Source organism: Nomascus leucogenys, chromosome 11 (assembly GCF_006542625.1).
Source record: "Nomascus leucogenys isolate Asia chromosome 11, Asia_NLE_v1, whole genome shotgun sequence".
Lineage (NCBI taxonomy): Eukaryota > Metazoa > Chordata > Mammalia > Primates > Hylobatidae > Nomascus > Nomascus leucogenys.
In genome coordinates this window covers 46,491,654-46,514,321 of record NC_044391.1, presented here as the reverse complement: position 1 = coordinate 46,514,321, position 22,668 = coordinate 46,491,654, and the positions used below count along the sequence as shown (strand labels likewise).

Genomic DNA, 22,668 nt, shown 5'->3' with positions numbered 1-22,668 from the left:
ATGAAAAATGTGACAAGACTGTGAATTCAACATTCATCATAATTCAGCAAGCTGAGCAATTTTGTGTTTTTCAGCAATGTCAGCCCTTTGGCTACAAGAAAGGGGAGATTCTTTTAGTATTTTTATGGAAATGCTCTCATTCTCAGGTTGTGACTTGAACTGAAAGTTAATAAACCTGAGCTTATCAGCTTCTCTATATGCATTTAAGTTAACATAAGTTAATCCATCCCACACTGCAGTCCTTATATCATTACTGCCATAATGGTCAAGTACAGCAACTATTTAGCTCCCAAGGCATGTACTTTGACACTTCATTCCAGTCAACCATGGCCTAATTAATTGTAACATTACTGCATGCCATTAATTTTTACCAACCCAAATCCCATTGGCATGGAACTCTGCACTGCAGTCAATCCCAAAGGATTAGCAAAAAGATACTAAAAGGCATGACCAAACTAATCCCAAAGTTCCATCTTTACAGGCCTTTCACCTGGAATGACATCAGGTACCAATTCTGTTGCAGTCAATATCTAATCAAGGAACAGAAAACACAGCAATTTGAACTAAGAAAGTTTAATATAAAAAATTATTAACTATCGTGGAACTAGAGTAACAAAGAATTGGCCAGTAAGAAGTAAAGGAAACTCTAAAAACCATGGGAATTACAGTCATAAAGAGCAGCCATTGATCGGGCATGATGCCTCACATCTGTAATCCCAACACTTGGGGAGGCTGAGGTGGGAGGGTAACTTAAAGCCAGGAATTTCAGACCAGATCCTGTCTCTACAAAAAGAAAAATAGGCCGGGCACGGTGGCTCACGCCTATAATCCCAGCACTTTGGGAGGCCGAGGTGGGCGGATCACAAGGTCAGGAGATCGAGACCATCCTGGCTAACACAGTGAAACCCCGTCTCTACTAAAAATACAAAAAATTAGCCGGGCGAGGTGGCGGGCACCTGTAGTCCCAGCTACTCGGGAGGCTGAGGCAGGAGAATGGCGTGAACCCCGGGGGGCGGAGCCTGCAGTGAGCCGAGATCACGCCACTGCACTCCAGCCTGGGCGACAGCAAGACTCTGTCTCAGAAAAAAAAAAAAAAAAGAAAAAAAAGAGAAAGAAAACAGCCAATTAGCCAGGTGTGGTGCATGTGCCTGTATTCCTAGCTACTTGGGAGGCTGAGGTGGGAGGATGGCTTCAGCCTAAGAGTTTGAGGCTGCAGTGAGTTATGATTGTGCCCGGGTACCTGAGTGACTCCAGCCTGGGTGACAGAGTGAGACCTTGTCTCAAAAGATTTTAAAAAATAATAAGAGCAGGCACTACTAATGGTAGAGAGTCCAAGGAAGAAGCCCTCCCAGGGTTAACATCCAGGCCTTGTTGGAGAGTGCACATCTGTGGCTCACTGAATGATAGTAATTGCTGTGGTAAAGGGCTGGAACTAAGATGAGGCAAGTGAGACAGTGAGAAGCACTCACCGTCAGATGTAACTACGCTTGCTTGACCCTGAGACGGAATCCCTCAAATTTTGCACCCTGGGTTCCTCATTCTTAAGACAGTCATCGTCAGGGTTATACGTGCAGGGTTGGCATCTGAGAGTGAATGCCTCAAGTTTTGTGCCACAAGTGCCTCACTTGCCTTAGCCATGTCCTGTTCCTGCTGTGGAACTTGCTGGAAATCTGTGCTCTAGAATTTGCCAGGAATCCATCCTGTGTGGCAGACTGGGTTGTCTTACCAGAAGCATTTGCTACGAAACTTTCAGACGAGGCTACCGGGTACTGCTGGCCACTTTGTACTTTAAGAGCTGGGAGCTAGAGAAGCTGCTTGACTGAGGAAGCCTGGTAAAGTCACCCATGCTGCAGGAACTGGGTGCTGGGGAAACTGAATGTGCTGCAGGAGGTGGCCCTGGATTCTGGAGCCGCATGCCAGGCAAGCACGCCAGAACCAGAAGGGAACGCCCCTTCCTCCTGCAGTGTCTTTCAGACATCCACTACTGTCAAAGCTTAACATTGTTCTGGCAAAGAAAAATATTTCTATAGCCCAGGTCTACTTTTGCAGAGTGAAAAAATGGTGAATAAAGGGTGAATTTGGAACTTAGGGGCAATACATTGATAACTAGCACATAGTCTCCTAAGAGTTTTAAAGTTAATTTTTTAAAATGTAAGTCATTTATCTAAGACTGACTTTGCTGTTTAGGTATGATGTGAGATAGGGATATAATACTTTTCAAAAATATTATTTATTTATTTATTTATTTATAGAGACAGAGTCTCACTCTGTCACACATGCTGGAGTGTAGTAGTTCGATCTCGGCTCACTGCAACCTCCACCTCCCAGGTTCACGTGATTTTCCTGCCTCAGTCTCCCGAGTAGCTGGGACTATAGACACGTGCCACCACGCCCAGCTACTTTTTGTATAATACTTTTTTAAATGGATAGATGATTATATCTTTTGAATTTTTCCATATAGGCAATCATAAGATCTGCAAACATCAGTTTTGTTTCTTGCTTTCTAGTACTTACATGTTTTATTTGCTACAACCTTTACGGACATGCACATATTTGATGTGTCCCTTCCTGGTTTTTGTAGGTACTGTTCATCAGAATGAGGAAATTACCTTCCACTCATAGCTTGTTCAAGTTTTGTGTTTCTTCTTATAGTAACTGGATGTTGGGTTTTATCAAATTCTCTGATAGTTGTAGACAACTGTGCATTTTTCTCTCTATTCTGTTAATATAATTAAGTGGTTTTTCAATGTTGAAGCAACCTTGTATTCCTTGGATAAAATCAACTTATTCATAAAGTTTGCTTTTTTAATTATTTTATTCAGTTTTCTAGAGTTTTATTTAGTGTGTGTGTGTGTGTGTGTTCATAAATTATATTAGCCCAAAATTATTCTCTCTTCATATTTAGTATTTTGTCTTATTTGGTATCATGGCTATTAGACTACTTTCATCAGATGAATTGAAAAATGTTCTTTCTGTTTCTTTTTTCTTCTTTTCCCCTCAAAGTTTGAGTTTTTTCCTGAAATACTTTATATACTTAGATATATAAAAGCTTTTTAGGTTAAGTGATAATACCCATATAACCACCATGAAGATTAGAAAAATACAACATTGCTAGTACCACAAAGCCATCTGCCTGCCCAAACCAAATTAATCTTTTTCACTCTCCACTGAAGTGTAACTATTAAGTAGATTTTGTAAAAATCATTCTCTGCTATTATAATTTTTTGCCAACTTTGTATAACTCCCTAAAGAATATTATACAGCTTTGCCTACTTTTAAACTTATGTAAATTGAGTCATAATATATGTGTTCTTTTAAGTTTTGTTTTGTTTTGTCTTTTTTGAGACAGTCTTACTCTGTTGCCCACGCTGGAGTGTGGTGGCACAATTTCGTCTCACTGCAACCTCCACCTCCCGATTCAAGTGATTCTCCTGCCTCAGCCTCCCAAGTAGCTGGGATTACAGGCGTGCACCACCAAGCCTAGCTAATTTTTTGTATTTTTTAGTAGAGACGGGGTTTCACTACGTTGGCCAGGCTGGTCTCAAACTCCTGACCTCAAGCAATCCACTTGCCTCGGCCTTCCAAAGTGCTAGGATTACAGGCGTGAGCCACCGCACCTGGCCTATGTTGAATAGTTTAGATATGTCTTGTTTATCTCCACTATTATTTCATAACCTTTGTGACTATATCACAGTGTATTTTGTCCAACATATTTTTTATGTGGATAATTGGTGGTTTCCAGCATTTTACTCTTAATAAAACTGTTATGAACATTGTAGTGGATGTTTTACCTAGGAGTGGAATTGCTGGGTAATAGGGAATATGCATGTGTTAGCCTAGATAACTAAACCCTTTCAAAGTGGTTGTATGAAAAAGTGGTCTACTTCCAACTGTGTATGTTTGCCGCCGCCTTTGCCACATTTTTCCCACATCTTTACCAACATTTGGAATAGTCACACTTTTTACCTACCTACTATACTTAGTAATATCTAATTATGGTGTTAATTTGCATGACCATGACTACTAATGAAACAGAACATCTTTTCATTTGTATTATCTTTTGTCTCCTTTTCTCATTTTTTTTCCCCAAGATTTGTTCATTTAGGCAAAATTCACACAAGATACACTTAACCATTTTAAAGTTTATAATTCAGTGGTATTTAGTACAAATTCAGTGGTATTTGCTGTATTCATAATATTGTGCAACTATTGATTCTCTCTAGTTTTAAACCTTTTTCATCTGCCTGTAGAAATACCCTGTACCCAACTGAAGCACTAACTTTTAACTTGGATGAATTTAAATTGATATATTCTTTTCTTTCATTGCTTGTGCTTTAGGTGTCAAATTTAAGAATTAATTGCCAAATCTGAGGTCATGAAGAATTAGAAATCCTGTTTTTTTGAAAGAGTTTTATGATTTAGCACTTCTATTTAGGTTGTTGATCCATCTTGAGCTCACATTTTATATTTGCATGTGTTTATCCAGTTGTCCCAATACCATTTGTTGAAGAGACATTTCTTTCTCCATTCAGTGGACTTACTGTCCTTCTGGGAAATCTATTAGTCATAGATGTTTGGGTTTATTTCTGGATTTTCAGTTTTATTCCATTAGTTTACAAGTCTGTTCTTAGGCCAGTCCTATTGATTACTGTAGCTTTGTAGTAGTAAGTTTTACAATTGGAAGAAGTGAGTCCTACTTTTTCATTTTCAATACACATTGCAGTTCCATATGGATTTTGGGTACCCATTGCAGTTCCATATGGATATGAGAAGTGGTTTTTTTTTTTTTTGAGACAGAGTCTTGCTGTGTCACCCAGGCTGGAGTGCAGTAGCAACATCTCGGCTCACAGGAAACCTCTGCTTCCTGCATTCCAACAATTCTCCTGCCTCAGGCTCCTGAGTAGCTGGGATTACAGGTGTGTGCCACCACGCCCAGCTAATTTTTTTACTTTTAGTAGAGACAGGGTTTCACCATGTTGGCCAAGCTAGTCTCGAATTCCTGACCTTGTGATCCACCCGCCTCAGCCTCCCAAACTGCTGGGATTACAGGCGTGAGCCATCACGCCCGGCCTGGCTTTTCATTTCAAAGGCCACTGAAGTGTTAATAGAGATTGCATTGAATCTGCAGATTATTTTAGCGAGTATTGCCATCTTCATGTTAAGTCTTCCAATCCATGAACATGGGATTTTAATCTGTTTAATCTCCAACTGATGTACTGCAATTCATTTCTGGTACTAGCTGCCCAGAGTTAGTGTCAGACTCCGTAGGTTTTAGCATACAGTCCCCAGTAAATCTGCCCTTACTTTAGGCCAACTAGCTACAATTCCAAGAAGTTCCCATGACTCCCTCCCCCTTCCCCCTTCATTTAGTAATTTACTACAACTCACAGAATTCAGGAAAGCACTACACTTAAAATTATAGTTTTATTATGAAAGATAAGGATACAAATTAGGAACAGCCCAGTAAAGAGACACATAGAGCAAGGTCTGAAAGGGATCTATACACAGTTTCTATTTGCTTTCCTGGTGAAAGCAGGGTGTGTCACCCTCCAAACACATTGATATGTTCACCAACAAGGAAGCCCCACTGAACTTTGGGGTGGAATTTCATTATGTAGGCATGATTGATTAATCATTGGCCACATGACTGAACCCAGTCTCCAGCCCCACTTTCTTCCTCAGAGATTGGGCTAGCTAAAAGTATTTTTGATGACTGCACCAATTCTGAAGCTACTCAGGGGTCCACCATGAGTTACCTCATTAGCATAAACTCAGGTGTGATCCATAGCAAAGACATGTCTAGCTCTGTGCTAGGAACCCTAGGACAAAGACCTGACAAATTATTACACAGGGCATAAATAAGACCAGGAGTGAAAATGGCAATGTCTTCCTATTTATTTAGTGGTTTCTTTTCTCTTGGATCATTTAGCTTTTTTTTTTTTTTTTGAGACTGAGTCTTGCTCTGTCACCCCGGCTGGAATGCAGTGGCGTGATCTCGGCTCACTGCAAGCTCCACCTCCTGGGTTCAAGCAGTTCTCCTGCCTCAGCGTCCCAAGTAGCTGGGATTACAGGTGCACGCCACCACGCCCAGCGTGCCACCATGCCTGACTAACTGTTTCGTATTTTTAGTAGAGATGGGGTTTCACCATGTGGGCCAGGGTGGTTTTGAACTCCTGACCTGGGCCTCCCAAAGTGCTGGGATTACAGACTTGAGCCACTGCACCCAGCCCATTTAGCTTTTTATTAATGATTTGAGAAAGATCTTATATTTTACATGCTAGTTCTTTGACAGTTAAATATTTTGTAACTATCATTGCCCATTCTGTGGCTTGCATCTTTTTAACAGATTTTATTCATAAGTGAGCTGTGAATCACACTTATATTGTTACACAACTTTGTTTTCCATGTAATTAATATTACCTTTTTGTCCATATATTTGTCATTAATTTATATTCAAAATCTACTGGAAAATAAATCTTTTCCCAGTATGTTCTATCAGTTTCTTGGGTTTAGAGACATCTCTTCTATGATCCTTTTTTTCTCTACTGACTGCTTGTACCACTATTACTCTAGAATTCTATCTTTTTAAATTCACTGCCCTTCTGTGTTGAGTTCTTTGTTTCTTGGATTCCTTGCCTTCCTGTTTCTTGGTTTGGTTCTTCTTCTTGATATTGGTGGCATGTGAGAAAGGATGAATGAGAATTAAATTTTGTGAGTTCCAGTCTATTTTTCAACCACTATATTGATTCTTTGGCAGGGCATGGAATTCTACATTAAAAATATTTTTCCTCAGAATTTTAAAGTTATGATCTCTGACTTATAGTGTTGTTTAGAACTCTAAAGCCATTTTCATTCCTGGTCTTTGGTTTATACCCTGTCTTTGCATTGTGGAGCCTTTTAGGGTATTTTCTTTGTTCCCAGTGTCCTAGAACCTACTAAAAATATATCTAAATGTAAATCTTTTTTTTATACTACATACCAAGTGGACCCATTAAATATGGAGACTCATGTCTTTCAGGTCTGGGAAGTTTCCCTTAATGCTACTTTTTAGAACAATCTGTATTTTCTGTTTTATTTGAAAAATTTCAAACATAGAGAAAAAAAGATTATTCCAGTGAATTCTGAACACCCATTTTCTTCCTCTGTTTGGGCCACTGTAACAAAACACCATAAACTAGTTATCTTATAAACAAAAGAAACATTTCTCACAGTTGTGGAGGCTGGAAAGTACATGATCAAGATGTTGGCAGATTCAGTGTCTAGGAAGGACCTGCTTTCTGCCTTATAGTTGGCACCTTCTCTCTTTGTCCTCACATAGTAGAAAGGGAAAGGCAGTCCTCCAGGTCCTCTTTTGTAAGGACACTAATTACATTCATGAGGGATCTGCCCTCATGACCTAATCACCTCCCAAAGGCCCCACCTCCTTGCCCCATTACATTGATAACTAAAGTTCAACATTTCATTTGGGGGTTGGGAGGACACAAACATTCAGATTCTATCATCCATCACCCAGATTCTTCAGTTGTTGCCATTTTGCCACATTTCCTTTATCTTTATTAATACACACACATACACTTCTTTTTGTGAGTCATTTGAAAATATTTTGGGCACATCTTCACGTTTGACCATTAATAATTTTAACATATATCTCCTTAGTATTAATGATATATCTCCAACCTAAGAAAATTAAAATAGACTTAATAATATTCTTAAGCATTTTATGTTTAGACAGCTCCAGTAGTTTTCAAACTGTCTTTATTTAGCTGCTATTGTGTTTGTTTGTTTGTTTGTTTTACTTGGGTGTGTGTTTGCCTGATCTAGGATCCAGTCAAGATTTATATATTGATTTGGTCATTGGATCTCTTTAGTCTCTTTTAATCTGGAGCAGTCTCTCATTTTTTTTTTTTTTTTTTTGAGACAGAGTCTGGCTCTTTCACCCAGGCTGGAGTGCAGTGGCTGATCTCGGCTCACTGCAAGCTCCACCTCCCGAGTTTGCGCCATTCTCCTGCCTCAGCCTCCTGAGTAGGTGGGACTGCAGGCGCCCGCCACCACGCCTGGCTAATTTTTTGTATTTTTTTTAGTAGAGACGGGGTTTCACCGTGTTAGCCAGGATGGTCTCGATCTCCTGACCTCGTGATCCACCCGCCTTGGCCCCCCAAAGTGCTAGGATTACATGCGTGAGCCACCGCGCCCGGCCTTTCATTTTTTGTTTTATATGACTGAATTTTTGGGGTTTTTTTGAGACGGAGTTTCAATCTTGTTGCCCAGGCTGGAGTGCAATGGTACAATCTTGTCTTAACACAACCTCCGCCTCCTGGGTTCAAGCGATTCTCCTGCCTCAGCCTCCTGAGTAGCTGAGATTACAGGCATGTGCCACTACACCCGGCTAATTTTGTATTTTTAATAGAGATGGGGTTTCTCCATGTTGGTCAGGCTGGTTTTGAACTCCTGACCTCAGGTGATCTGCCCAACTTGGCCTCCCAAAGTGCTGGGATTACAGGTGTGAGTCACCATGCCCGGCCTTGTTTTATATGACATTGAATTTTTTTGAGAATCCCGGACAATTATTTTATAGAATGTCCCATAACCTTTATTTGTCTCATGGCTTTCTCATGTATAGGAAGCTTAGATTCCGGTTAAATATATTTGACAAGCATACCACATAGGTGGTATGATGGAATATCTTTTATTGTATTACATTGGGAGGAAGATATTGTCAGGTTGCTCCATTACTGTTGATGCCAAGTGCTATATGGATGTTTGTCCCCTCCAAATCTTATGTTGAAATTTACCCCCCTGTGTTGAAGGTGGGGCTTAATGGCAGGTGTTTCAGTTATGGGGGTGGATCCCTGATGAATAGATTAATGCCCTCCCTGGGGGGCAGTGAGTGAGTTCTTGCTTTTATTAGTTCCCAAAAGAGCTGATTGTTAAAAAGAACCTAGCACCTCCCTCGACCCTCTCTTTTGCTTCCTCTCTCTCCACGTAATCTCTGCACATCCCAGCTCCTCTTCACCTTCTGCTAGTGGAAGCAGCCTGAAACCTTCATCAGAAGAAGCTGTTGGTGCCATGCATCTTGTACAGCCTGCAGAACTGTGAGCCAAATAAACCTCTTTTCTTTATAAGTTACCCACCCTTAGATATGTCTTCATAGCAACACAAGTAGACTAAGGCATCAAGTTTCACTGCTTAAGATTAAGGTGGTGAGTACCAAATCTTTCTGTTAAACAGGTATATATTTTTTCCCTTTATAATTAATAAATAATCTGTAGAGTGATACTGTGAGATCAAGTGAATATCTTTTTCCACAGCACAATTCATTATCCAGTTTTAGAATCCATTGAGGATCCTTACCTGAATCTTTTATCCTATTGATGATTTTAAAATGGTGATTTTCAGGTTCCTCCATTTCTTCTAGCACACTTTGTAGATTCTTAGCAAACTTCTAAAAATGTGCTTCTCAGTAGACGTTGAACTTTGTTGCTTGACCTCCCATATTTTCCTATTTTCCATTTCTGTATCTTTTTTATATGGGTTTTAAAGATATTTTATTATTTACTTTTGAATGATTTGTTTTTATTCCGACTTTATATTTTCATTTTCTATGAATACTTTTTTCACTTAATATTTCTATCATATTATTCTATTCTTGTATCATGTGGAGTAGCTTCTCACATCCTTATGAGAATATACATTGTGACTTTTGAGGTTTTCTTTGTTCTCCTGTATAATCTGTCTTCTGAGTTCCTTTGGTTGCTTTGTTTACTGTCTTTTATCTTACAGGCTTTTCTCAAATATCTAATATTTGCCTATTTTTTGTTTCTGTTGTTTTTGTATATATTTAAGATATACAACATGAGGTTTTGATACATATTATGAAATGGTGACTGTAGTCAAGCAAATTAACATGTTCATCATCCACATAATTACACTTTTTGTGTGTGTGTGGCAAGAGCATCTAAAAATCTACCCTCATCAAAAATCTCAAATACAATACAATGTCATTAACTATAGTCCTCATGTTGTACATTGGATCTCTAGACTTATTCATTCTACATGTCTGAAACTTTGTATCCTTTGACCTGCATCTCCCCATTTTCTCCCTGACAGTCCCTGGTGACTACCATTTTGTATGCTATTTCTGTACTTTTTTTTTTTTACATTCTACATATAAGTGAAATCATGCAGTATTTCTCTTCCTTTGTCTCCCTTATTTCACATAGCATAACGTCCTCCAGTTTCATGTCTGTTTTGTCAAATGGCAGGATCTCTTTCATTTTCAGTGGTGAATAATATTCGTTTATATATATCACAATTTCTTCATCTGTTCATCCATCAGTGGACACATAGGTTATTTTCATGTCTTGGCTATTGTGAATAATACTGCTTTGAACATGTGAGTGCACACATCTTCATGAGGTGGTGATCTATTTGTAATTTAGAGTGGGCCCTAAGAAGCTGTATGCTAAATTTTTGTATGTTGATTGTTAGACTTTTATGGGTACTTAGTTCCCTCCACTTCTTAAGTTTTTCTGGGGTTCTGCAGCATAAATCATACAGTTTTTTACACACAAAAAGTGTAACTATGTGTAGGTTTTCCTTACTTTTAGTTAAGATTATATCTTTTTTGATTGGTCATCGTTTATCTTACACTTTCAACGTAAAATGTTGGCTGGGCGTGGTGGCTCATGACTGTCATCCCAGCACTTTGGGAGGCCAAGTGGATCACTTGAGGTCGAGAGTTTGAGACCAGCCTGGCCAATATGGTGAAACCCCACCTCTACTAAAAATACAAAAATCAGCCAGGTGTGGTGGTGAGCACCTGCAATCCCAGCTATTTGGGAGGCTGAGGCAGGAGGATCACTTGAATCTGGGAGGCAGAGGTTGCAGTGAGCTGAGATTGCGCCATTGCATTCCAGTCTGGGTGACAAGAGTGAAACTCCGCTAAAAAAAAAGGAGGGGGTGGGGGCCAGGCCTGGTGGCTAACGCCCGTAATCCCAGCACTTTGGGATGCTGCGGTCGGGAGTTCAAGACCAGCCTGACCAACATGGAGAAACCCTGTATTACTAAAAATACAAAATTAGCCAGGCGTGGTGGCACATGCCTGTAATCCCAGGTACTCAGGAGGCTGAGGCAGGAGAATCACTTGAACCCGGGAGGCAGAGGTTGCAGTGATCTGAGATCATGCCATTGCACTCCAGCTTGGGCAACAAGAGAGAAACTCCGTCTCAAAATAAATAAATAAATAAATAAATAAGCTTAAAATGTTTTGTTGCTGCAGCTTCCTCTTTAATTTCCTTGTATGTGGTGGTTTTGTTCCGTTTTACAAATTCCTTTTCATTCCTTTTAGTGAGGTTTTGGAAAGCGTACGGGGATAAATGCATGTGATCCACTTGCCCTTTTTCAGAGAAATTATGTCGAACGTCTAGAGAAATCTAGTTTTTAGATGTTTATTTGTAAGGATAATATATTTTGAAAATAATTTATTATATTAGCTATTCAATAAATGCATTTAGGTTTTTTTTGCATGTATATGCAAAAAAAGTTCAAGTTGATTAAATTAATAGATGTTATCTTTGTCTTCATGAAGCTTGGCCCTATTGTAGCAGACAGAGATTAAACAAGCATTCAGACAAATATGAAAAATTTAACTGTAGGGAATGGATGTGTAAATTACCCATTATCAAAACAAAACACAAAGAAAAGAGGAAAAAAGAGCTCTGAGAAATGATAGTAGAGTGTGCATAATTCAGATGGAACATGCAGGAAATATTTTAAAGATATATCATTTAGCAGAGACCTAAACCACTGCCAGAAAGTGTCAAGGCCAAGAGTAGGGGCAGTGGATATAGGGGGACATTTCAGGCGGATGAAACCATGATGGGGATGGGTCGGTACAGTTTTGTGCATTTGAAGAACTATGAAGACCACTGTAGCTACAGCTTGTTGTTGGGTGAGGGGTGCAGAGAGGGATATTAAGTTGAAGAGACAGGCAGATCACTGAGGAACTTTTAAGAGCAAGTTCGTTGTGAGCAGAACAGTTCTAGGCTGAATATCACTCTGGGTGCTAAGAGTGCAAAACTGGAAATGCAGGCAGGTAGAAGAAATGCTGCTTTAGTGTCCAAGCAACAGATAATTTTGATTTGGATTAGCCAGTTGGAGATTGGAAGAACAATTTCAAGACATATTTAGACCTGCTCTAAACAGAATTGTTATGTGAGTTGTAGAAAGAGATTGGTGCTGGAATGTTTTCACTTTTTGGGGTTTGAGGTATTCACTCAGAGCCTTAGATAGTATCTTTAAATCCATTCCCTTTCCTAGCCTCTACTTTTGAGGCAAATAAGTCTCCCAAAATAATAAGCACTGCACAGTTACTTTATGCAAGTATGTAAGTAGATTTGGTGTGATCAGAATCATTCCATAATCATCAAAGATGAGGTTCAGGATATTTATATATCTTCATCTTTCTTGCAATCTTCTAGTAGTATCGCATTGCCTTCTGTCTTGTCTTCCCTTTCCTCTTATGTTAAAACTAGATTCTGTTCCTCTGCTGTAGCCCTTACTGAGCTCCTTCTTCTCCCAATGTTATCATAGACTTTGGAGGCAAACTTATTTCTTAATTAAATGGCATAAACAAACCACATTCTAACCACAGATGAATCTTCCCTCTCCATAGCTCATTCCATACTCATTTAGCACATTAGTCTTTCATTTGGAAACTGCTCTTTGTGGATTATCTTTCTTTTTTGTCTGCATCAGTTTATATGCAAATTATGTTTATTACTGAAACATCCCAGATTTTCCACCCCAGGAAAAATGTAGTACTCCAAACAACCCTGATAAATGAATATGAGAATTACCCTCATTTATAAATGTTTATAGCACTAGATTCATCTCTTAAAAAATTAAGACAGGGCCAGGACATCTGTATAATTACCAAGCTTTCAAAGTCTGCAGGGAACTTTTATCTAAACTACTATTTAAAAATAATCTGTTTCCTGAAAACCTCCTCCACTTTCTAGTCTGACTTTTACTCATTTTCTCTGCTTCCCTAATCTGTTTTTCAAATTGCCCAGTCATATGTGAGAACTGTATAAGCCACTCAATTTTTATGAAAATTAAATTGTAGTTAAGTCTTTCGTATCTATTATAAACGTTTAATCTCTCCCAGAACACAAAAAAATGAATGTTTGCTTTTATATTTTCTTTCAGACTATGAATCAAAGTTGAGACCAAGAAATTATTTCTGAAAAAGGATATTTATGGAATAGAATCATCCTGATGGGAGATAATGGAAAACCTTACAAAACACAGCATTGAGTGTTCAAGTTTCAGAGGTGATTGGGAATGTAAAAGCCAGTTTGAGAGAAAACAGGGATCTCAGGAAGGACATTTCAGTGAAATGATATTTACTCCTGAAGACATGCCCACTTTCAGTATCCAGCATCAGAGAATTCATACTGATGAGAAACTCCTTGAATGTAAGGAATGTGGGAAGGATTTTAGTTTTGTATCGGTCCTTATTCGACATCAGCGAATTCATACTGGTGAGAAACCTTATGAATGCAAAGAATGTGGCAAGGCCTTTGGTAGTGGTGCAAACCTTGCTTACCATCAAAGAATTCATACTGGTGAGAAGCCTTTTGAATGTAAAGAATGTGGGAAGGCCTTTGGTAGTGGCTCAAACCTTACTCACCATCAGCGAATTCATACTGGTGAGAAACCCTATGAATGTAAGGAATGTGGGAAAGCCTTTAGTTTTGGATCAGGCCTTATTCGACATCAGATCATTCACAGTGGTGAAAAGCCTTATGAGTGTAAGGAATGTGGGAAGTCCTTTAGTTTTGAATCAGCCCTTATTCGGCATCACAGAATTCACACAGGTGAGAAACCTTATGAATGTATAGATTGTGGTAAAGCCTTTGGCAGTGGTTCAAACCTTACTCAACATCGGCGGATTCATACTGGTGAGAAACCTTATGAATGCAAAGCATGTGGAATGGCCTTTAGCAGTGGTTCAGCCCTTACTCGGCATCAGAGAATTCATACCGGTGAGAAACCATATATATGTAATGAATGTGGTAAGGCCTTTAGTTTTGGATCAGCCCTTACTCGACATCACAGAATTCATACTGGTGAGAAACCTTATGTATGTAAGGAATGTGGGAAGGCTTTTAATAGTGGCTCAGATCTCACTCAACATCAGAGAATTCACACTGGTGAGAAACCCTATGAGTGTAAGGAGTGTGAGAAAGCCTTTAGAAGTGGTTCAAAACTTATTCAGCATCAAAGAATGCATACTGGTGAGAAACCTTATGAGTGTAAGGAATGTGGGAAGACCTTTAGTAGTGGTTCAGACCTTACTCAACATCACAGAATTCATACTGGTGAGAAACCCTATGAATGTAAGGAATGTGGGAAGGCCTTTGGTAGTGGCTCAAAACTTATCCAACACCAGCTAATCCATACTGGTGAAAGACCCTATGAATGTAAAGAATGTGGGAAGTCCTTTAGTAGTGGTTCAGCTCTTAATCGGCACCAGAGAATACACACTGGTGAGAAACCCTATGAATGTAGGGTGTGTGGGAAGGCTTTTTATAGTGGCTCAAGCCTTACTCAGCATCAGAGAATTCACACAGGTGAGAAAACTTATGAATGTAAGAACTGTGGGAAGGCTTATGGGAGGGGTTCAGAGTTTCAGCAACATAAGAAAAGTCATAATGGTAAGAAACTCTGTGAATTGGAAACTATAAATTGAAATTATGTGCTGAAGGAAGGACTCTAAACATATGACATAAGAAAATTCATAGTGGTGAAAATCTCTACAGATAGAACTAAGGTACAAATGCCTTACTTATGCTTCACAGGTTAGTCAGTCTAAGAACATTTATACAGGAAAAAAATCACCCCAAATAAATATTTGAAGATCCTTATCTATATTCATTCCTTCATTACTTTTGGAAAATTCTTACTTGTGAATGTTAAAAATGAAAAAAATCATTTATTGTATTTTGCCTCAATTTTAAACGTTGGAAAACTCATTTCTGGGTTAATCCTACTATATTTTTTCAATAGTCTTTGTTTTTGTATTATACAGAATTACTAATTCATCGAAAAATTATTTTATTTATTGCAAGTCTAAATTTATCCTTTTTTTCTTTCCTGATTATCCTAACACCATTTATTCAATAACCTTGTCCATTTTCATATTGTTTTTTATTGACTATTTGATGGTAAGTTACATTTTTATTCACATAAAGCTTGGATATCAGGTCAGTGGTTTTTTTTTGTTTGTTTTTGTTTGTTTCTGGTTTTTTTTGAGACAGAGTCTCACTCTGTCGCCAGGCTGGAGTGCAGTGGCGCAATCTCGGTTCACTGCAACCTCCACCTCCCGGGTTCAAGTGATTCTCCTGCCTCAGCCTCCTGAGTAGCTGAGACTACAGGCGCCCACCACTATACCCGGCTAATTTTTTGTATTTTCATTAGAGACGGGGTTTCACCATGTTGGCCAGGATGGTCTCGATCTCTTGACCTCGTGATCCATCTACCTCGGCCTTCCGACGTGCTGGAATTACAGGCATGAGCCACCATGCCTGGCCCAGTGTTTTTTAAATTTACATATATGTATCTATGTCTCACCTTGTTTATGGTCAATAACTGTTACTTTTAAGTATCCTTTAATACCTGTACCTTTTGTTTTAGAAGATTGTTTACTTTCCTTTTATAAAATTATACTCTCCATTTCGCAAAACAGCTTTCCGTCATCATAATGTAGATAAAAAGAAAAAAAGGATATGTTTACCTATAATCTTACCAATCATAGATAATCACTGTCAAACTTTTGGAGCAAATCCTTTAATACTATCTCTCTCATTGTTTTGGAAACAAGGTGTGACTATGCTATACTATAACCAGCCCTTAATATTTTTTGTCTGTAAATATGTTGTTACCATTTTATTGGCTTTATAGTATTCACCTGTCTTTATCAAACCCCAATTTTGTCAAATATTAAAAGTTTTGCCATTATTAACACTTACCTTGATGGCTCCTTTTCAGTGTGTCTGATTTATTTATTTATTGTTCATTTCAGAGATAATGTGTCAATTGCTTTTGCATATAAAAGATTTTTGCATTACAGATAAAGCCAGCCTTTCCTTTGAGCAGCATTCCTGGCCTCAGTTCCTTTCCAATGTTAACCAATTTACTTATTCTTTTATATGCTTTTATATGCATCTGTAACATACCTATCGTAATGTGGGTAGAATCAGAATACCTCAGAGCCTTATTGTGTGGATTCTATAATTGTGTCTGTCACATAATAAATGCTTAGTGAATGTTACCCATCACTATTATCTTCTCAAGCTTCATTTTTATTATTTATAGAAAAACTTTCAGCCGTGATCCATACCTTACTCAACAACAAAGACCTCATAATGGAGAAAGACATTCATTTAAATGAATGTAGGGAAAGTTTGATTGACATTCATTCCTTGTTGAATAAGAATATTTGCTGCCAGGCACAGTGGCTCACACCTGTAATTTCAGTACTTTGGGAGGCCAAGGTGGGTGGATCACTTGAGGCCAGGAGCCTAGCCAACATGGTGAAACTCCATCTCTATTAAAAATACAAAAATTAGCCAGGCATGGTGGCATGTGCCTGTAGTTCCAGCTACTCAGGAGTCTGAGGCATAAGGATTGCTTGACCCTGTGGAGGTTGCAGTGAACCAACATTGCACCACTGAACTCCAACCTGGGTGACAGAGCAAGGCTCTGTCTCAGAAAAATAAATAAATAAATAAATAAATAAATAAATAAATAAATAAATGTCCTACAGAATAAATAATAAGATTATAAAGTGTGAGAAGACAAATACACTAAAATTTGTACCAGGGTAGAAGTAAAAAATCTATGGTAGTTTTCTCCATTGAAATCCAAATACTAATTCAGTACTCATCTGCATGATTCTTTGCTTAAAAATAAAATGCAGGCAGGCACAATAACTCTTGCCTGAAATCTCAGCACTTTGGGAGGCTGAGGCAGGAGGATTGCTGGAAGCCTGGAGTTGGAGACCAGCCTGGGTGACATAGCAAGCCCCCATCTCTACAATAAAAGTTTTAAAAATGAACCAGGCATGGTGGCCTCCAGCTACCAGAGGCTGAGGTGGGAGGATCAGTTGAGCCCAGGAATTCAAGGCCTCAGTGCACTGTTATTGTGCTGCTGCACTCCAGCCTGGACAGCAGAATAAGACTGTCTCTAAAAATAAATGAATAAATTAATTAAAATCAAATACATTATTTTTTAAATAAATGGCACTGAATAGATTACATAGCAAAACCTGTGAGGACCTGTAATATACAGAGGAAATTTTATAGCTCTAAATTCATTCATTTGTTAGAATATTAAAGAAATTATAAATAAAGAAACCAAGCATATAACCCAAGAAGTTGGAGAAAGAATAACTACAACAAAAAACCCTAAGGATAATGGGAGGGAAAAGTAATTTTAGAATAAAAAAAGCTAGATCAATCACAACATGCTGTTTTGAAAACAAAAATAGTAGCAGTTCTCATAAATAAAGGTATATGAACATGCATGCAAAAGCGACATTACTCTAGAGACTTTACAGATTACAGGTTGAGCATGCTCAATTTGAAAATTCAAAATCTGAAATGCTCCAAATTCCAAAACTTTTTGAGCTCAACATTATGCTCAAAGATAATTTCAGGTTTTTGGATTAAGTATGCTCACCTGGTAAGTGTAATGCAAATATTCCAAAATCCAAAACACTTCTGGTCCGAAGCATTTTGAGGGATACTCAGCTTATATTTATTACGATTACATGTACCCTTTTAATTATTTTGAAAATTAAAATGAACATTTTATTATTATTATTATTTTTTGAGACGGAGTCTTGCTCTGTCACCCAGGCTGGAGTGCAGTGGCGCAATCTCGGCTCAAAGTGGCATAGAAATGGGTATTATATAAGGGATATAAAGCAAAAACTATATCTAGGAAGTCTGGGGAAAAAAACCCTGTGGCCAAAGTCTCTTTTATACCCCCCAGTCAGGTCCCTTGAGTGAATATTCTGGCATTCATTCACATTTTGCATCGGAAAGAACAAAAGATGAAAATATATCACCATTAGTATATTTTATATTTTTTAATTTGAGATAATTAGATTTTTTAATTTTTAAAAATATATGGAATAGGAATTATTAAAAACAGACTAACTTATGAAATCTTAAGATGCCACATATAAGATACATCACTTTAATTATAAGACTAATTTTTAAAGTCCTGCAGATTAATCTGTTGGAGATATATATTGAAACCCACTTTCAGAGATATTAAAATGCAGGGTAAAAAGTGCATTTTAGAACTGATAAACTACTTCATCAATGATTTTAATGGTTCCTTTAGATTTTCAAATTTGTTGATATTGGCAAACAGAATTGGCTTTCAGTTTTCAGTCTCTGTATATATATTTGTATTTCTACTCATAATTTTATTTTTAAACCACTTTATTCCTCTAAATTGATTTGAAGGAGTCCCATTCATTTTACTTGTTTTTTTTAAAAAAACTTTATCTGTGTTTTCTTCATGCTTTTGACTATTTTTGTTTGCTTTTTCTATTTCAAAAATATATTTCACTATTTTCTTTTTATTTGTGTGTATTTGTTGAGTACATGTGCTTAGTTAATATATTTTCAGTCCCTTTTAAATTGGAAGCATTTAAGGCTACAAGATTTCCTTTGAATATTGCTATATCTGGGGCCCATAGTTTTTTTTTTCTTCTTGTTTTGAGATGGAGTCTCACACTATCATCAGGCTAGAGTGCAGTGGCATGATCTCGGCTCACTGCAACCTCCGCCTCCCAGGTTCAAGTGATTCTCCTGCCTCAGCCTCCTGAGTAGCTGGGACTACAGGCATGCGCCACCATGCCTGGCTAATTTTTGTATTTTTTAGTAGAGACGGGGTTTCACCATGTTGGCCAGGATGGTCTTGATCTCTTGACCTCGTGATTCGCCCGCCTTGGCCTCCCAAAGTGCTGGGATTACAGGCGTGAGCCACCGCGCCTGGCCCCATAGTTTTTTAAAAATTAACTTCTAGATAATTATTATTTTAATCTTGATTTCTTTTTGATTCACTAGTTACCTAGGTGTCTGTATGTTTGTGTGTGTTTCTAAATTTTCAAAAACTTGTGAAAAAGATTTAGCATATGAAATTATAATGTGTGTGATCTGTGAAACTTCATTAAAAAGTTAAAACACTAATTTATTATTTGTGGCCAAATATATGTTAGGTTTTTAATATATTTTATAGATACATGATGTGAAATAATATATATTCTCTATAAAACACAAAGTTCTATTTAATTATATTAAGCTTGGTGATTGCATTATTTAAATATCCTCTGATTATTTTGTTTAATTCTGAAAAGTGGGCAGAAAATGCCCAGCTATATTATTTCAAGGTCTTCTATTAATATAGGTGTTTTACTTTTTATGTTTGGTTGCTGTATTTTTCACTATGATGTTGAATTCCAATTTCTCTAATACTGAAAATTCTGCTTTGGCCAGTAGAGCTGCACTAGGTCTGTTGCGTGTCAGCTTGTTCTAGGTATATGTCCTTATAAACACCATATAGTTAGTGTTTTATTTTTAACCCAATTTGTTTTTGTATTTTAATTGGAGAACATCATATATCTATAGGCAGGCTTACTCAATTTCTATGAAATCATCTTTTAAAATATCTTTTTCTATTAAAGAGCAGAAAAGTAACTAAAATTCTCAAACTGTGTTGCTCTTTCCTATGTAGCTACTCTTCATGGTCATTTAATGCATCGTTTCTCTTCATCTCTCTGTTCCCTAAAGATTGAAGTTTTCTAAGCCTCAGCCTTTGACACATTTACTAATTATACTTACTTGTTCCTTGGTGATTTCACCCCCGTGGGTTTGTTTCCCTTGAACTCCACACTCACTACATTCAGTAGCCTTTTCTACACTTCTACTTGAATTCATTTTTATTTAGGTATATAAAATACTGGTGGCAATAGCATAAATCCTAAGTGTTAAACTTGATGAAGTAATATTGTACACCTATGTAAGCACTGCCCAGACTGATAAACATTTACAGCCTAAGGAGGCTTCTTTGTGCTGCTTTGCTATTAATACTCCACTGCTCCGAAATAGCCCCTCTCCTAATTTCCATAACCAGAGATAAGCTCACATGTTTTTCCACTTTATGTAAATGGAATCGTACGCTGAACCCTTTTTGTGTCTGGTTTCTTTTGCTCAACATTATTTCATGCAACAATAAGGATGGCTCTCTCAGACATTATAATAGATTATTCATTTTTATTTATGTAGTGTTTTATGGGAATTGCACTGAGTTAGGGAAACTGAAGTCTGAAGGAATAGTTTCCACAAGACTGCCCTCATTTCAGACACCAGCCACAAGTTCAGAGGTTCCAAGGGCTACCCATACTTCAGACCAGCTGACTACAAATTTGGGACTTGTCATGACTATCCTTGATAATTCAGTATAATAATTCACAGAACTCAAGAGAATACTATACTTATGATTACAACTTAGTTTTTAATTTTTATTTTATTTTATTTTTTTGAGATGGAGTCTTGCTCCTGTTACCCCAGCTAGAGTGCAGTGGCACAATCTCGGCTCACTGCAGCCTCCGCCTCCTGGGTTCAAGCGATTCTCCTGCCTCAGCCTTGTGAGTAGCTGGGATTACAGGCACCCGCCACCACGCCCAGCTAATTTTTGTACTTTTAGTAGGGACGAGGTTTCACCATGTTGGCCAGGCTGGTCTCGAACTCCTGACTTCAAGTGATCTGCCCACCTCAGCCTCCCAAAGTGCTGGGATTACAGGCGTCAGCCACCGCACCTAGCCTACGATTACAACTTTATTATAGTGAAAGGATACAAATTACAACTAGCCAGAGGAAGAGACACATAGAATGAAGTCTGAGAGGGATCCAAAGATGAGTCTTCTGATCATCCTATCCCTATGGAGTCCTGGATGGCATTACCTCCTTCCAGCTACAATGTGTACTGATAAAATAGAGTGTTGCAATCCAGGGAAGCTCACCTTAGCCTTTGGTTTCCAGTGTTTTTCTTGGGGTTTGATAACATATTGCCCACATAGCTGACCTTTGTCTTTCTGCCCTTCTTGCTGGTTTGTCTGTTTGTCTGCCATTTCTCTTGAAGTCAAAACTGAGATAGCATGTCTCAAAGCACTCATCATAAATCACGTTATACTGTCAGGTGGCCATCCAAAGCTCCCAGCCAAACCAAGACACTGTTATTGGGCAGGACATTCCAGAGGCCTAGAGTACCCACAGTGGGCCTCCCAGTACCCAAGGTAAAGGCAAGACCTCTCTTTGGGTGAAGTTAATTTATCACTATACAGGAATATACTTTGACTTATTCTTTGGTTGATGGGTATCTGTATTGTTTCTACAGCTCTGGGAACCTTCTTATACGTGTCTTTATGTAGACATATTTACTCTTTTCTATTGGCAGTATACTTCAGAATGGAATTGCTGAGTCAGAGATAGGCTATATTTAGTAAATGTTGGTTTTCCAAAGTGATTGTACAAATTTACACTACCACAAATAATCTGTAAGAGTTTCATTTGCTGTATGTCCTCTTCACACTTAGTATTGTACAGTCATTCTAATGGGACTATACTAATGTATTAGTTACTATAGTTATATATAGAAGTATTATATAACTATAGTTATATATATAAATATTATATAAATATTATATAATTATATAATATATAGTTATATAGAAATATTATATAACTATTATATAGATATAGAAAGTTATATTTTCACTTCCTAATGACTAATAATGTTGAATACCTTTTCATATGCTTGCTTACTAGCTTTTTTGATATCTTGTATGCAGGGTTGGTTAGACTTTGGCCGTTTTAAATGCATAGCATGTCTTTTCCTTATTGCTTTGTGTGAGTTCTTTGTGTATTTTGGATCTGATTTGTTTGCTAGATATGTATGTTGCAAATGCCTTTTGCTTTGTGGCTTGCATTTCCACTCTCTTAAAGGTATGGGTTGATGGAGTTTTTAATTTTAATTAACTCCTGTTTATCAACCTTTTTCTATATATGGTTAGAACTTTGAGTCTTAAATGTTTGTGTGCGTGTGTGTGTGTGTTTCATGCCTACAAACTCATGAAGGTATCCTCTTTCTTCCCCTAGAGGCTTTATTTCACCACTCACGTCTTGCCTGGGATTACAGGTGTCAGCCATCGTGCCTGGCCTATGATTACAACTTTATTATTGTGAAAGGATATATATTTCAACTAGCCACAGGAAGAGACACATAGAATGAAGTCTGAGAGGTTTGGTGTACAGTATGAGATTTAGTGGGCCAAGTTTAATTATCAATACTCCTATGGACATCCAAGTTAATCCAGCATTAGGTATTGAAAAGTAAATTCTTTCCCCCCAGTTATATTCCAATTCTACCCACCTCTTATCACCTTTCCTGATACCATCCTGATCCTAACCATGGTTATGTTACTTAGATGTTTATAATAACCTAATTTTTCTGTTTGTGTAGCTTTCAGGGCGTTCACAACAGCATAGCCACAGTGATTTAGATGATACCACTTCTATGAAAATTTGA

General features: G+C 37.9%; 1 protein-coding gene across 3 annotated transcripts in view; it reads left to right on the top strand.

Annotated features, from left to right (window-relative positions):
* The window catches only part of ZNF345 (zinc finger protein 345), a 55,756-nt gene that overhangs the window by 14,278 nt on the left and 18,810 nt on the right, over positions 1-22,668 (top strand). The window contains exon 3 of one of the 3 annotated variants that reach the window (XM_003252709.3): positions 13,210-15,151. The exons of the other annotated variants lie outside the window; for them this stretch is intronic. Coding sequence (XP_003252757.2) covers positions 13,289-14,755 — 1,467 coding nt within the window. The 5' untranslated portion in view covers positions 13,210-13,288 and the 3' untranslated portion in view covers positions 14,756-15,151. Of the gene's footprint in view, positions 1-13,209; positions 15,152-22,668 lie in introns of those variants that run through there. 3 annotated transcript variants of the gene reach the window in all.